The following is a 17415-nucleotide window of genomic DNA, read 5'->3' as shown; positions in this document are numbered from 1 at the left end:
GGGATTAGTGAGGGACGACCAAATGACTGAACAAGCAGGCTGCGTGGGGTGACCAGGCTGGCAGGGGGGTTAGGGACGACCAAATGACTGAACAAGCAGGCTGCGTGGGGTGACCAGGCCAGCGGGTGGGGGGGGGGCGTCATGAGGGGCGACCAGGCTGGCAGGGGGGGCAGTTGGAGGTGACCAGGCCGGCCAGGGGTGGGGGGAGCAGTAAGAGGCGACCAGGCTGGCGGCGGGGGGGGGGGGGGGAAGTTAGGGGTGCCCAGGCCGGCAGGGGGGGCAGTTGGGGGCAACCAGGCCAGCGGGGGGGCCATGAGGGGCGACTAGGCTGGTGGGAGGGCAGTTGAGGGCGACCAGGCAGGCAGGCAGGTGAGTGATTAGGAGCCAGCGGTCCAGGATTGTGAGAGGATGTCTGACTGCCGGTTTAGGCCCAATCCCTGGGATCGGGCCTAAACCGGCGGTCAGACATCCCCTGAGGGGTCCCAGATTGGAGAGGGTGCAGGCTGGGCTGAGGGGACCGCCCCCGGGCACGAATTTCGTGCACGAGGCCGTGTGTGTGTGTGTGTGTGTGTGTGTGTGTGTGTGTGTGTGTGTATAAAAGCCTAATATGCAGTGTCCCCTCGGGAGTTCAACCGACTGGGAGTTCGAGTGCTCGCTGTGACGTACGCTGACCATTGGGGGGGGGCGTGGAATGAAGGAAGGCTTCGGCCGGGAGCTGGCAGCTGGGGGAGGCCCCGGCTGACAGCCACTAGGAACTTTACTCGTGCACGAATTTCACGCACTGGGCCTCTAGTTATGATATAATGTTTTAACCATCTTTCATTACTCATCCCATTCCTTCCCAAGGAACTTTTTCATACTTATCACCTGGAACAAAATAGGAATAAGGATGGATAACCTAGTTCTTAGGATGTGAATACCTCTCCAGAATGCAAATGTCCTAAAAGCCCAGCCGGAAACCTGCTGTCCAGGACTTTGGGGAAGTACTTTGATTTTACTAGAACTGAATCCCCTTTAGCCAAGAATGTCCAAGTGAAATTCTAGAACTTAATAGCATTAAAACTAGTCTAGATTTGGTGACTTTACACATTCCACACGTTATGTTTCTATTTATTTATCTATAAACTTTCTTAGAAATAATGTGCCCTTTGCTGTACTGAAAACTATAGAAAAAAGTTGGGCTTACTACTTGGTTCTATCACTTGTATGTCTTTGTTTTGCCTATCTGTTCTACAGAAGCCACTGTATTATCTGAGCAAGGACTAAGGACACCTAACAAATGTTAAGTGATTATACTTTACCATGACACTTTATACCAACAATGTGTATAACTTTGTGCACATTCACTTACACAACTGCTCTTACACCTTAGAAGTTTTATAGATGGAGAGAATTTTTATAAAAATAATCTTTTTATATTATTATATCAGGGTAGTGTTTTTCACAACCCAACAGCAGGTGGTCATGATCACTATTTAAAAAAAGGAACAGGATAAAAAACATCTGAGAAATTGTACATATTAAGATACTCTGTTTCATGTATATATAGACCCCATATGTATGTATTGGGTCACAACGGAAAATGTTTCTTAGTGAGGTTTGTGATCTAAACAGTTTGAAAAGCTCTGTATGATGTTTGGGATGTGATGGAATCCTTAATAGCATTCTTTCTCTCACTCCAGAAGTTAGAGATATTCTTGCTTTTCATTTATTCTACAAATATTTATTTAGTAACTGCTATATGTTGGTTGGGGGTCAGGTGTTGGCAGCAGGGAGAAAAGGCAACATTACTTTTGGAAATTTCTACCTATTGTTACTCAGGTGTAGGGTTTTAATAAAAGCTTAAAAACAAGTTAATGCTGAATTACTTACAACTGTTCTTAATTTAATGTGCCTCTTGGCCATAAAAATGTAAGCAGAATGTGTCAGAAATTCCCAGGAATAATCCTTCACAGAATGGTAAGCTTTTTGCTGCTTCTCATCAATACCTGAAGAGAGATCCAGTATAAAATCTATAGTTGAGATAGGAATTGTCTAAAGATATATACACACACACACACACACACACACACACACATTTTTTAATCTACCTTTCTTTTTGGCAAGAAAATAATTTTTCCCATTAAACAAGATTCAGGTCCTCGCTATAAAACTTCTTTCAATATTATTTTTCTCTTGTTTTTAGGGATGTCCATATCTATATCTATATCTAATGATATGTTCTCTTAAAGCTTTAATTGGTCAGTCAGGAAACCATTTGCTATGAATACATACAATCTATATATATAAAAGCCTAAGCGACCAGAACACCAGAACGACCAGAATGACTGGTCACTATGATGCACACTGACCACCAGGGGGCAGATGCTCAATGCAGGAGCTGCCCCCCTGGTGGTCAGTGCGCTCCCACAGCCAACCTCCCGTGGCCAGTCAACCTGCCCTGGTCCCTCCCCACGGCCAGCCAAACTCCCGTCGTCCCTCCCCCCTATCTGGCAGGCCCCAGCCAGCAGCTGGCAGGAAGGCCCAGGCTGGCAGCCAGAAGGCCCCAATTGGCCCTGATCACCGTCCAGGCCTAAGGACCCCACCTGTGCACAAATTTCATGCACCAGGCCTCTAGTATTTATATATTTAGCAAAAGATTGAAATGAAATGTTTTACATTTCATTAAAAAACACCTCAAATGCTTTCTTTAAATGATATCATATTTGGAGAACTAAGTATACAAAAAAAAAAATAAAAAAATAAAAAAAATAAAGCCAACCTGTCCTGGTGATTAGTAATTCCATTTACAAAATATTTTCAAGTCTCCTGGTACTAAAATCTCTAATATTGAACCTCAGTATAAAATTTTATATTGTAATTATAATTTTTATTTCCTCACTCTTAGCCCCTACTCAAGTACTTTTAAAATAGCATATAATATGTTTTAAGACGATGACATCAATTTAGAAATGCTTCTCATGTATGTTACTCTCTGATGATGTAATTTTCTGCACGTATAAAGATTTTAAAAATGTTACATTCTGTGTTTTAAAACAAGAGTAGCCTTTATAAATAGCACTAGGAAAGAACAGTATTATTTTCCCCTTCTCTAATCTTTTTGACATATCCAGTACATGTTTTGATTTCTAGTGATCATTTGCAACTTCCAAAATCAGACCAACCATACTCTAATTATGTATTTTATAGTTGCAAAAATTCAAGTTTGTTATTTTTTCAATTATTAAAGTTTAAATGCTATTATTACTATTTTGGTTCATTAGATAGCTGCTCATGTTAGGCTTGTGATATAAGCTCATACACATTTTCTAAAAATAGAAGAAAACTAAATGAGTTGTCATATATTTTTAGAAAATAAACTCCAATGGTTAGGTAATGGGCTTATAATACTACTGAAAAAAACAAACAAACAAAAAAAACACCTTGTGATAAAGCAATGCCCTTTTCCAATTAATCAAAAATAATCCAGGTTTAGCTATGGCCAGTGTATTTTGGACCTGGCTCCTATCTTCCCAACTCTGTGTTCAGTGATGTCACGTTAGTAGCTTAAAATCACTCACATGGAATTTATACTACAAAAATCAGCAAAAGCTACAACTGAGAGTTTCCTCTCCCACCTTGAAGAGCCATTAAACATTTCCCAGAAAACCAATGGGCAATTATTATTATTCCTTTAAAATACAATTCAATTCTTTATTGTTCATAGGAATCTTATTTGAATGGTTGGTGTTTTCTGTGTAAATTTGTCTTTCTGGAAGAAATTTAAATGTTTCCTGTTAGTTTATAATAATGAAACTGTTAGGCTTTGAAGGCATAAATATGTGAGGCCTCATCCATAGAGAGGTTCTTTCTTTTCTTATTAGGGAGATATACCCTATTCAGAATCAACTGTTAAAATTTAGATTTTTATGTGGAAGAAAATCAAGACTCAATACTGATGTTAGTTCATGCATTTATTCACCAAATATGTATTATTTATTTTTCAAATATGTATTATTTTTACTTCTTTTCCCTATGCCAGGCATTGCTATTATAGGTACAACAGTGAATAAAAATAATAAAATTCCAAAAAAAATTTTTTTTGGATTTTTGTCTAAAAAAATAAAATGGTACCGATACCTGTTTTTAACTCAAGCCACGCTTATGAAGCAACCGAACAGATTTTAATTGTGTCAAAAAAGTCTGTGATTTAATAATGAAAGGTTAATTAAAATATTTTGTAAAAAAGTATAAAATAAACAATTTTATTAGACGAATTCATTTATTTGACACATTAAATTAGGCAAAGAAAAATATATGCAACTGCATAAAAAGAATCACATTCTCATCCTACTTGAACACACAGCAGTGGTCAAAACTAATAAATTGTGGAATGAATCCCAGGATTAATTGCAAAAAAGCACCCTGTACAAAAAAGCTTCAGACCTCTAACTTCACTGAATCCAGTACTAAACGTGCTTCTTTATATTCCTCAGCTTCTTCCAATTCTTTTTCATTCTCCTGAAATGAAATATAATGAAAGGAAGTTTATCTTTTTAAAACTTTAGTACTTTATTTTTACTCAAATATTACAAACCATCCATGTAAACAGCTCGAAAATTAAAAGAAAAAGGATCCCACGCTTTTCTTACAGGTAACAATGGAAATAGGTTTGGTTTGGTCTCACTGTGTATTCTCATATCATAAGTGAAAAACATGTAAAGCTATTGACATTAAGTGAATAAAAATTTAAGAAAAATTTAAAAAAATTTATTTTTACTTTGTTAACACATCACAATACAAAAGGGATTATTATTAGTCATGGACTAAAAGTTAAAAATGATGATTTGTTAACGTTACATATACAATAAAATTTAAAACAAAATAACCCTTCAACTAACTATTCACAGTGACAAAGACTACTGGTGTCACACCAGAGTTAAGTACAATCTTTGAATTAGAAAACTGAAATGCCTGCTTATTAATGAGCATTATATACCCTACTACAAGGAAACAAAATACTAACATCTTTCATTTTCTGATATATAAAGACTAAAATTTTCCTTGATACTTTATACAGAAAACCTTTACTGGTAAAAAATAAATGAAATAATATTACGTAAGTTATTATGCTTAGGAAATTTTGCTTGGTTTTTAATACATAAATAAAGCTATGGTCAGTAATTCATGTCAGGTCAATAAAAGATGGAGCTATACAAGTTACAGAGCAGAGGGAGTAAAGTGTGTGTTTATTTAATATAAAACAAAGCAAAAGGAGTAAAAATTTCTTAATTCAGACTACTAGTATAGCACAGAATTCCTTAAACCTCTATATTATATCTAAACATGTCTTTGTTCTCTCTCAGTAAATATAAGCTCTTTGAGGGGAGAGATATTGTTGAATATATCCACAAATACATCTTCCAAGGACAAAACTATTTTTTTTTCAAGCATTTTCTATTACTTTCTCAGCTACTAGATTCATGAATGAAAAAAGTCATTTAAATTGTTAGGAAATACAGATGGTGCTTCTGTCTCTGGGTATATTTTAATAGAGTAATTATTTCCTGCTTTCATCTACTTTTATTTCAAAATCTTAGCTTCATTTTTGGCTGTTAAGGAAAGTTATCCTGCCTTTAAAAGGTTCCTACAGGTAAATATGCCCTATGTCAAAATTAAAGTAAAATGTGAACATTTCTCTCTCTCTCTTTCTACAGATTTAGTCCTAATACTATTTGGTGGGAAAACAAATCTCATTCTTTCAAAGAATACATATGATCATCCTGAAAAAGCCTCACATAATTTTTGTTATACAGAGAACAACTATGAGTCAAGAGACAGCTGTGTAGCTAGTAATTAATATTAGCTCAAGAAATATAAATATAAAATGAGATTAGTAAATGTTAGAATTCATCAAATTATCATCAAACAATAGTAACAACTGGCTTGTATGTAGTATTATACTTTAATCTCTGTTAGGAAGGAAATAAGATGACTTAATTATTCATAGAATTGTTTATAAAATGACTCTGCCACTGTATCACAAGACATTTATAAAGCAAGTTTAATAGTGTTATCCACCTCCAAGTTAGTATGAGAGGACTGCCTATATTATAGGTTTTTTCCCCCACTTAAATTAATTAAGGTTTCAATCTGAAAGAATTCCAGATCCTTTTTATTATGGTCCAAATTCATTTGAAATATTTGGATCTTCTAAAATTTCAAACAATGTGTAAAAAAAGATATTCATGTATTAAAACCAAATAATTCAAGATGCTGGGGTACATTATTAGTACCATGAATACCTAACATGTTAAGTCAAATATATTTATTTAAGTTTAAATAAGCAGAATAAACATACTATACATAGTACTTTTACTGGAGGCATAACTTAAACACAATTTACACTCCATTAATTATTTTAAAATATACTGGTACACAGGGGTAAGTGAACAAAATATGTCACCAGCTAGTTTTCAGTGTAAAAATATTTAACATTTTGGCCTTTTATATATTAGATTGAAAAAAAATTTAAACAAAAGACAGAGAAGTCTTTACTTACTAATATCTGCAGAAGATCAGTATATGCAGCTTCCAACCTGCGCTGGCAATCTGGGATCATCATCCGGGACTCTTGCAGGATCTCTGCCTATAATAAGAATATCTGTGAGACATGCAGAAATAATAAAACGTATGTGTTTAGCTAACACCTCTGTAAATGTCTAAAGTGATTTAGAGAAATCAGAAAAAAATTATGGATATGTAAAACAGTTCAATATTTTAATTTAAATTGTGTTTATTAGAAGTTAGAATGACTATCATACTGTAAAATATATAAAATACAAGTTATAGATCTAAACCTTTTTGGTAATCACCTTTTTGTGCTAAGTGAAAATTAACTAGAAAAGCTTTCCACAGAACATTTATTTTAAAAGGCTATTTAAAATAGACTATTTCTCCTGCTGTCATGAAGCACCTTTATCCAAAATGGGATCAGCTGGTTATATAAATATCTCCTGCATCTTTTGAGTAATAAAGAAAAACAGTGTTCAGATAATATCACATGGAGATAATTACTGCATGAAAAAAGTTATTGAGTTATTGATCACATTGTGTGCACACTGCAGGAGGTTCTCACTGAAAGACAGAGGTAAAGAAAAATGAAAAGCAAAGACCAGCAGGTTCATATTTTTGATGCTTATCATGCATAAAAAGTTATTACTTATCCTTGTGCTTCATTTTAGGAGACAGATTATTCTCCCCATGTAGTTTGAGCCAAATTACCAACCTGGCAACCCTTTGAATCTGAACTTCTGCCTATTCCTCCTGAAGACAGACACTACAGAATTAAACACAGGAATATTTATCCCAGCAGATATTTCTGGACTTCAAATCATTCAAATCTGGACGGTAACATATAAAATCATAAAAACAAAACCCAAATCAATGACTGGGAAACCTAATCAATAAGAGGGTAATTAAGTTAGTTTCAGATGTTGGACCTCAAGTAAGTCTTTTACCTAAGGTGGGGAAGAAACTACATTTCCTTAAACTATTCTCAGAAAGAGACACAGATCTTTTAAGTATTTATTTCCAAAAATTCATGTTTGGCCCTGGCTGGTGTTTCTCAGTGGTTAGAGCAGTGGTTCTCAACCTTTCTAATGCTGCGACCCTTTAATACAGTTCCTCATGTTGTGGTGACCCCCAACCATAAAATTATTTTCGCTGCTACTTAGTAACTGTAATTTTGCTACTGTTAATGAATCGTAATGTAAATATCTGTGTTTTCCGATGGTCTTAGGCTCTACAGCAGCGGTTCTCAACCTGTTAAGACCATCGGAAAACACAGATATTTACATTACGATCGAAAATTTATGGTTGGGGGTCACCACAACATGAGGAACTGTATTAAAGGGTCGTGGCATTAGAAAGGTTGAAAACCACTGGGTTAGAGCATTGGCCGGCACACCGAAGGGTCATGGGTTCTATTTTGGTCAAGCCGATGTACCTAGGTTGCAGGTTTGATCCTCAGCCCCAGTCGGAGCATGAAGGAGGCAACCAATCCATGTCTCTCTCTCACATCAATGCTTCTCTCTCTCCACCTCTCTCCCTCCCACTCTCTCTAAAAATCAATGGAAAAATATCTGTGGATAAGAATTAATAACAACAACAAAAAAGGACAAAAACTCATGTTTGATCAAATAACTTTGGTTTAATGCGTACAAAATCTGAACTTTTACTAAGAAGCTTTATTACCTAGCTCATATAAAATAAAAAAGACAATTTAATGGTAATCATACTATATTTAACAGAAACTTTAAGAAGTCCCAGTACCTTCCTTCCTTTCCCCAACCAACAGTTCTGTCATAGCTAACACTGTAAAAAAATTCAGAATTATAATATACGCAGATGCTCTGTCCACATTTTCTCAGAGAAAATTTATTGCTGAACTTGTAATTCTTTTACTAATAAGGCACAGGTTAAAAATTTCAAATGCAGAATCGTTACTTTACTTCACAGCTAAGCATAATATGCTTAGATGTTTAATTGCTGTCACTAAATTATTTTTATCTGGTTAGTTTGAATACATGTGAAAAAAATCAGTGGCCGGCACATTTCATTAGGTAAGCCATTCATATTTCCTCCCCCATGGACTTCCCTTGAGAATAGTTTATAGAAATTAAACAGGATGACACAAATAGAATTAGGTCAAACATATGATAAGCCAAAATGTATATTTGTAAACTTTTTAAAAGCTTTAGTAAGTTGTCACTGAAATAAACTTTAAACAATGCTATCCAAAATAACTTCTACTCATTATTATTTTATCCATTCTTACAGAGCAAGCATCATCGAACAGTTTATGAAAATAGGAGTCTGACCTATGTGAGGACAAAGTTCAGTCTTTCCTGTACACCAGCTCCAATTCATTCATTAAGCAGCCTATATAGCTGTAGAACACCAGGTACAGTGGATACAAAGATGAAAAAGAGAAGGTCTCCATTTTCCAATCCAGGATAGGAGCATAAACACGAAAACAAACATTTGACATTGCTTCTATAAGAACATGCCACAGGGAGCCAAAGGCTTCCAGTAAAGTGATGACAATGATTTGGAGTCTATAAACCACATTTCTAGCAAGGCCATAAATCTTATACTTTACCTTATAACAATGAATTACAACTGTCAGAAATAATTTTAAAAGACAGTATATAAGGTATGATTATATAGTAAAGACACCCTCAAAACACCTTCACTAAGCTAAATGAGTATTACCTTTCAAAGTGTTCCCTTTGGGAGGAAGTCACTCAAATGAATGGCGCCTCTGTTGAAAATATCTGAATAAACTGTCAGTTTATTCTAATGCTGAGTATGACAAGATTGGAGTTAAGTCAGGATCTTGACATAGATTGGGAGGTACAAGGAACCCTCAGGGAACACAACAGGATGCAGTCCTACTAATGTCTTGTTTTTAAAACAAATTATAATTTTTTTGCGGAAGTTATTCAGATAAAATGAAAGTTATGGGAAGCTTAGCAAGGCTCAGATTATAACAATGAATAAACACTGAACTAAAATCTGATCAATTTCTTTTAAAATCAAACACATATAAATTGGAAAAAGAAAGCCCTAATCAGCAGATCTTTTTTTGTTTTCCAGAAAGAAGTGTTCTATGAAACAATCTGGCTAAGGTTAAGTTCTTTTGCTACTACTTGATTGGGATAAGGTTTCTAGCTTCTTTAATGATCCAGATCACTCACCCAGGGTTGGCTATACCTATGATAATCTATAGACACTTTAATATTGCATACTGGCTGCTTCTGGAACCAATGGTAACTGCACTAAGTTTGCCAAACTGAACTGTAAATAAGTGAAGAGATTACTGAACAATGGTTAAGTCTTTCCTTTTATATGGTGGTGAAATGGTAATCTATCTATCTAGCCTACCTAATAATAGACAAATATGCAAATTGACCATACCTCCGACACACCCACAAGCCATGCCCACAAGCCACACCCACCATCCAATCAGAGCGAGCATGCAAATTAACCCAAACCAAGATGGCTACAGCCACAGAGAGCAAGGTTTCCTAGGTAACAGAGGAAGCCAAGCTTTCCACCTGCCCTTGCCAGGCCTAAGCCTCCACTCAAGCTACAAAGTTTCAATTATAGAAAGTAAACAAATTGAAACAAATGGCGGCAGAATGGAGCTTGAGAGAGCAGGCCAGGGTTGCCCCCGGCAACAGGGAAAGCAAAGCTTTCCGCACACCCTGGCCGGGCCCACCCACTTAAGGCAACAAAGTTTCAATTATAACCCCAACACAAATGGCTGCCGGCCTTGGAGGGAGCCCCAGGCTTAGCTCTGCTCCTGGCTACAAAGTTTCAATTGTAGAAGATAAATAAATTCCAGATACCAGGGCCTCTGCTTGGGTTGCCAGGGGGCGTGGCCGGCCTGCAAACCACCACAGGCCCCTCACTCAGGCCGCCCCACGCCCCAAGGGAACTCCCACCTGATCCGGGACGCCCTTCAGGGCAAACCAGCTGGCCCCACCCCTGTACCAGGCCTCTATCCTATCTAATAAAAGAGTAATATACAGATTGATCATCACTGCAACACACAATATAGCTGCCCCCATGTGGTCAAAGATCCTGCCCCCATGTGGACACAAGATGGCCACCACAAGATGGCCAGCAGGAGAGGGCAGTTGGGAGGCACCTGGCCTGCAAGGGAGGGCAGTTGAGAAGGACCAGGCCTGCAAGGGAGGGCAGTTGGAGGTGATCAACCCTGCAGGAGAGGGCAGTTAGGGGTGACCAGGCCAGCAGAGGAGGGAAGTTGGGGGCAAACAGGCTGGCAGCAGAGTGGTTAGGGGGTGATCAGGCTGGCAGGCAGAAGCGGTTAGGGGCAATCAGGAAGGCAGGCAGGCAAGCAGTTGGGAGCCAGCAGTCCTGGATTGTGAGGGATGTCCGACTGCCCGTTTAGGCCCGATCCCACCGGGACCGGGCCTAAACGGGCAGTCGGACATCCCTCCAGGAGTCCCAGAGTGGAGAGGGTACAGGCTGGGCTGAGGGACACCCCCCCCCCGTGCACGAATTTCGTGCACCGGGCCTCTAGTATATATATAAAACCCTAATATGCAAATAGACCGAACAGAGGAACAACCAAACAACTGGTAGCTATGATGTGCGCTGACCACCAGGCAGTGCCGGCCGTGGTGGGATGGTGGAGCAGGTGAGCAGGGGCGCCAGACCAAAGCGGGGCTCCAGTCACTGTCATCGGGGCGAGCCTCTGGTGTTTACTGAAAATTCTTTGCTCCCGTGCCCCGGTCCTGCCTGGTGCTCACACCTGCTGCTGGCGCCGGCCCCCTTGCACCCGCTGCTGGTGCCAGTGCTGGCCCCGATCGCTAAGCACCATCAGCAGGTGTGAGCGGTGGCTGCCAGCCCTGATCGCCCCTCAGGGCTTCTCCACCTCCCCCTGCTCCTGAGGGGCAATCAAGGCTGACAACCGTTGCTCGCACACACTGACGGCACTGGAGCCGAAGCTCGCACCCGCAGCCGGTGCTGGAGGTGCCACTAGCACCCGCTGCTGGCCCCGACTGCCCCTGAGGGCTTTGCCACCTCCTCCTGCTCCTGAGGGGCGACTGGGGCAGCAGCCACCACTCGCACCCGCTGACAGCGCCGGCCCTGCTTGCACCTGCTGCTCGCGCTGGACCCAATTGTTCTGCGCCATCAGTGGGTGCGAGTGGGGCCAGTGGTGGGAACGGGGCTGCTGGCAGACAGGGGATCAGGGGCTGAGGTGGGGGGGTTGGGAGGGGGCGAGGAGGATGGGCAGAGACCCGCCCCTGTGCCCACCGCAGCCTCATGGCCCATAGTTCCTTTCAAGGTGCACAAATTCATGCACTGGGCCCCTAGTGTACTAATAAACATGTCAAGAAATCCATCTGACAACAAAAGAAAGAAAATAGCAACTATGTGAGATGATGTATTTGTTAAGTAGCTTGAATGTGGTGAATATTTCACAATGTACATGTATATCAAATAATCAGGCTGCCCACCTTAAATATATACAATTTTAATCAGTTAACTATCCTATCTAATAAAAGAGTACTATGCAAATTGACTGTCACTCCAACGCACAAGATGACTGCCCCCATGTGGACACAAGATGGCCACTACAAGATGGCCAGCAGGGGAGGCAGTTAGGGGTGACCAGGCCTGCAGGGGAGGCCAGTTGAGGGGGACCAGGCCTGCAGGGGAGGGCAGTTGGGGGGGACCGGGCTGGCAGGGGAGGGCAGTTGGGGGGGAATCACGCCGGCAGGGGAGGGCAGTTGGGGAGGACCAGGCCGGGAGGGGAGGGCAGTTAGGGGGATCAGGCCTGCAGGGGAGGCAGTTGGGAGTGACCAGGCCTGCAGGGGAGGGCAGTTGGGGGGGACCAGGCCTGCATGGAAGGGCAGTTGGGGGGGACCGGGCCTGCAGGGGAGGGCAGTTGGGGGTGACTGGGCCAGCAGGGGAGGGCAGTTGGGGGTGACTGGGCCTGCAGGGGAGGGCAGTTGGGGGTGACTGGGCCAGTAGGGGAGGGCAGTTAGGGGCAACTAGGCTGGCAGGGGAGGGGAGTTAGGGGCAATCGGGCCAGCAGGGGAGCAGTTAGCCATCAATCAGGCTGGCAGGGGAATGGTTAGGGGGTGATCAGGCTGGCAGGCAGAAGTGGTTAGGGACAATCAGGCAGGCAGGCAGGCGAGTGGTTGGGAGCCAGCAATCCTGGATTGTGAGGGGGATGTCTGACTGCCCTCAAGGGGTCCCAGATTGGAGAGGGTGCAGGCTGGGCGAAGGGACACCCCCGCTCTTGCCCCCCCCCCCCCCCCCGTGCACGAATTTAGTGCACCGGGCCTCTAGTACTCCAATAAAGTTGATGGGAAATGATATAAAGATACTCTAACTGGAAAAAGAAGTCAGAGACATTTAAAAGTGAGAGAGATTTTATACAAGGGAGGTTCTCTGTTGGTGAGATGGAGGGGTCATGTGGCCAGGATCCAAGAGCCAACTCTAGAAACTGAGAGCAGTCCCTGACTGACAGTTAACTAGACAACGAGGACCACAGTTCTACAATCACAAGGAACTCAATTCTACCAATAACCACAGAGCTCTGAGACCTAGACCACTATGGCACCTCTGACTGACATCTTGATTTTGCCAAATGAGACCCTGAGCAGAAAATCCAGTTATACTGTGTCCAGACTTTCAACTACATAGTGTGCAATAATAAATTTGTGATGTGTTATGGGGAAAAAACACACAAAGATACTCTTGACTGAAAAACAGATGGAGAGAGAACCAAGATGGCAGCATAGGTAAACACCTGTACTTGCTGCCTCTCACAACCACATCAAAATTACAAAACAACTATCATCCAGAATCGCAGGAAAGCTGGCTGAGTGGAAGTTCTACAACTAGAGGTAAAGAAGAAAGCGCAATGAGACTGGTAGGAGGTGCGGAGGCACAAAACGGGCTGGCACCCGGGTGTGCTGCTTTCTTACTAGGGAGGGAGATACAAGTTCCCACTTGCTCTGAACTCCAGTTCTGGGCAAGACTCTGGGGGACCCAGACACATACAGGGAGAAACTGGACTGTCTGGCATCAGGACAGGAATGGGAGGGCAGCTTTCTTTCAGACGGAGGTGCTCGCAGCAGTCATTTTTCCGGCACTGGGACCTCTCTGGTGCAGGGCTGACTGGCAGCTATTGCTGTTTGCTCTGCCCAGGAGATTACCTGAGACCCCACCCCACCCAATTTACAACCCCACCCAAGCTGTGTGCAGAGGCTTTTGCACATGAATGGTTTGTCCTTTCTCAGCCTAAAACCTGTCAAACAGGCAGCAGCAGCAGCAGCCTGCCTTGCTACACAGCTGGGCCTCATCTGGGCATTTTCAAACCCAATACAAAGAGGAGGAATCTGCAGTTCTCTCTGTAGCTCCTGCTGGGCGGCCCCAGGCAGTGGCTGACCTTGCACCTCCTTGGAGATCCAAGAGCCAGTGTACCCAGTGGTCAGTGTGAGACCATACCAGATTACAACTCTTCACATCCATAAGTGACACACTCACGGGGCAGACTCAGTGAGCACCAAAGCCCCACTGAAGCAAGTCCTGCCCCATAAGGATGTCTCCTGCACAGTAGTTCTTCCATTGTAGATGCAGCTGGTCCTCACAGCCAATTGGCCTGGAGGTCAATTCCTCCCAGTGATAGCAATAGCAATCTAGGCTTAACTACAACAACAAGACTGTGCACAAATATATTTGGGGGTTTCATTATCCCCTTCTTAGCAACTGATAGAAGTACTATACAGAAACAAAAAATCAGCAAAGCTATAAAATAACTGAACAATACCATCAACCAACAAGATTAATTAATATTTATAGAACATTCTATCTAAAAGAAAATACAAATACTTTTCAAGCACCCATGTAATATTCATAACAAACAGCATATTGCATACTGGGCCAAAAAGCAACAACAACAAAAAGAAAATAATCAAAACAAAAACAGGCCCTAGCCAGTTTTTCTCAGTGGTTAGAGCATCAGCTCACAGACTGAAGGGTCTCAGGTCCAATTCTGGTCAAGGGTATGTACCTCACTTGCAGGATCAATCCCCGGTCCTGGTCCATCCCTGGCCCTGATGTGTTTCTCTCACATTGATGCTTCTCTCTCTCTCTCTTTCTCTCTCCCCGCTTCCACTCTCTGTCTAAAAATCAGTGGAAAAAATATCTTCAGGTGAGAACAAAACAAAAAGAGGACAACTGGAAAATTGTTAAACTTTTAGAAATCAAACAACGTATTTCTAAATAACCCATGGGTCAAACATGAAAGTCTCAAAGGAAACAGAAATATACAGATAAATAAAATTGAAAATATAATGTCAAATTCTGCGTGATTCAGCTAAAACTATGCTTACAGAGAAATTTATAGTACTACAAGAAGATCTCAAATTAAAAATCTATGTTCTTAGTTCAGGAACTTAGAAAAGGAAAAAAATAAACCCAAAGCAAGCAGAAGGAAGGAAACAATAAAAATAAGATAAAAACCCAATGAAATAAAAAACAGGAAAACAACAAAGAAAAATCAGTGAAACAAAGAGCTGGTGTTTTGAAAAAAAAAATTGATAAATTTTTGTAAAGTGAGAAGGCACAAACCACCAATATCAATAATAAAATAGAGGATACCACTACAGATCTTGTAACCATTAAAAGAAAAAAAATTACTATGAACAGTATTATAAAATTGTTCATAATGCTCATGAATTTAACAACTTTCTTCTAAGTTGTTAAATTCATGAGCATTATGAGTTGTTAAATTCATGAGCATTATGAACAATTTTATTATATTGTTCATTGAAAATACAAATCACTAAAACTTAACTGATAACCTGAATGGTTCTATAATTATTAAATAAGTTAAATTTGTAATTAAAACATCCCTAAAAAAGCAAATCATTAAAACTCAACTGATAACCTGAACAGCCACATAGACAATCATGTCATTTTGCAGATTAGGACAGTTTTATGCCTTTTCAATTGTATGTCTACCCCTCCCCCTCTCCCTCCACCTTGCCTGATTGTTCGGGCAAGCTCTTACAGTACTATCTATATATTCTATATATATAAAAGCCAAGCAATTGGAACAAATGAATGACTAGAACAACCAGTTGCTATGATGCGCACTGATGCCAACCAGCCCGATAGGGGCCCAATCAGCATTCCCCAACCTTCCACAGCCCTTCCCCCGGCTGGCCCCACCCCTGATTGGTCCCAATCAGGGTAGGCAGGCTGGACCCCACCTGTGCACGAATTCATGCACAGGTGGGCCTCTAGTGTTGAATAAGAGTGGTGAGAGATGACATCCTTACTTTGTTCTAATATCAGGTAGATGGCACTTAAATCTTTTACAATTAAGTATAATGTTAGCTGTAGAGTTTTTTTTGTCAATGGTGTTTTCTAAGTTGAGAAGTTCACCTCTATTTCTAGTTCCTGGTGTTTTGGTCATGAATGGGTGTTGAATTTTGTTAAATGCTTTTTCTCTGTCATTTGATAAAATCCCTATGAGTTTTCTTCTTTGGCCTTTGATATTATGGATAGCATGGGGTGATTTTCAGATATTGAATAAGGCTTGCATATCTTCTTGATTACTTGACCATGGTGTTTAATTCTTTTCGTATGTTGCTAGACTCAATTTGCTAATATTTGGCTGAGGATTTCTGCATCTTAAGTTCATGGGAGATAATGATCTGTAATTTCTTTTTTTTTATACTGGCTTTGTCTAGTTTGGGTATCAGGTTAATACTAGTCTTATAAAATGAGTTGGGAAATGTTCTCTCCTTTTTTCTTGAGGGATCTATGTAAAACTGGTATTAATTCTTTTTTAAATATTTGATAAAATTGTTCAGTAGACCCATCTGGGCTTGCAGAATCAGCTTTGTAAGAGAGCCTTGGTCAACTTCCTCTTTGTAGACTGAAGCCTCCTGTTATTTTCAATATATTTAATGAAAAAGTTTCCCTTTCATTTTTAGGGGGAAAAAAATGAAATTGTGAATGATAACATGTTTCAAGTAAGTCACAAAAAACATGCACTCATCTTTCTCAAAAAGACAAAATTTCACAACACTTCAATTATCTATATATATAAAAAGCCAGTGATCAGAAAGCCGTAACGACCATAACGACCGGTTGCTATGATGCCCACTGCAGCCAGTGAACCAGCCCAATCAGGGGGCGGGGCCTGCGGCCAACCTCCCAGGGCCCCTCCCCCCAGCCAGCCCCGCCCCCGATGGCCCCCCACCCTGATTAACCCGAAGCCCCTCCTCCTGGCCGGCCCCGCCTCTGATCGCCCCCCTCCTACCCTAATAGGGGGCGGGCCAGCTGGCCAACCTCCCGCCGTCTCCTCCTCCTGACAGGCCCAGCCCCAATTCACCCCAACTGGGGCCGGGCCAGCCAGAACCCACCCGTGCACAAATTCGTGCAGTGGGCCTCTAGTATATAATAATTGCAAATTTTTTTTGGAAATCCTGGTTGAAATATTGTATCAGTTTATCTTTTTACTATTACTTCTGGAAAATAAATGAGTAGTCTCAGGTGAAATAAAAGATATGTCATTATTAGCCAATCATTTCTGTTCTAGGAGAGGTTTAAAGAAAAAAAAAAAGACCAGAATACCTTCCTTGGTTGAAGGCAAATCATCTGTACCTATCCCTAATTGAGGGCTGAGGAGGAGACTGAAGAAGAAAAAGTATATGAAAACTGGAGAGCTAAAATCAATTTGGGCAATATTTGAATGTTATGTAATATTGTTTAGCCAGAAAAGAAAAGGATAGTCGAATAACTCTGACTGATATTTTGGCCTCTTGAGTCCTGAAACTTCTACCTAGTTACTTATTTTAAAAGAACCAAAATTAG

At 40.9% G+C, this 17415-nt stretch overlaps 1 protein-coding gene across 1 annotated transcript in view; it reads right to left on the bottom strand.

Annotated features, from left to right (window-relative positions):
• Positions 1-3935: 3935 nt before the first annotated feature.
• Positions 3936-17415, bottom strand: part of TBCA (tubulin folding cofactor A) — a 65311-nt gene continuing 51831 nt past the window's right edge. The window contains exons 3-4 of the mRNA XM_079780115.1: positions 6542-6628; positions 3936-4500 (exon numbers count right to left, since the gene is read on the bottom strand). Coding sequence (XP_079636241.1) covers positions 4420-4500; positions 6542-6628 — 168 coding nt within the window. The 3' untranslated portion in view covers positions 3936-4419. The remainder of the gene's footprint in view (positions 4501-6541; positions 6629-17415) is intronic.

This window comes from Cnephaeus nilssonii, assembly GCF_951640355.1.
Source record: "Cnephaeus nilssonii genome assembly, chromosome: 2".
NCBI lineage: Eukaryota > Metazoa > Chordata > Mammalia > Chiroptera > Vespertilionidae > Cnephaeus > Cnephaeus nilssonii.
This window is presented reverse-complemented; position numbering and strand designations above follow the sequence as displayed.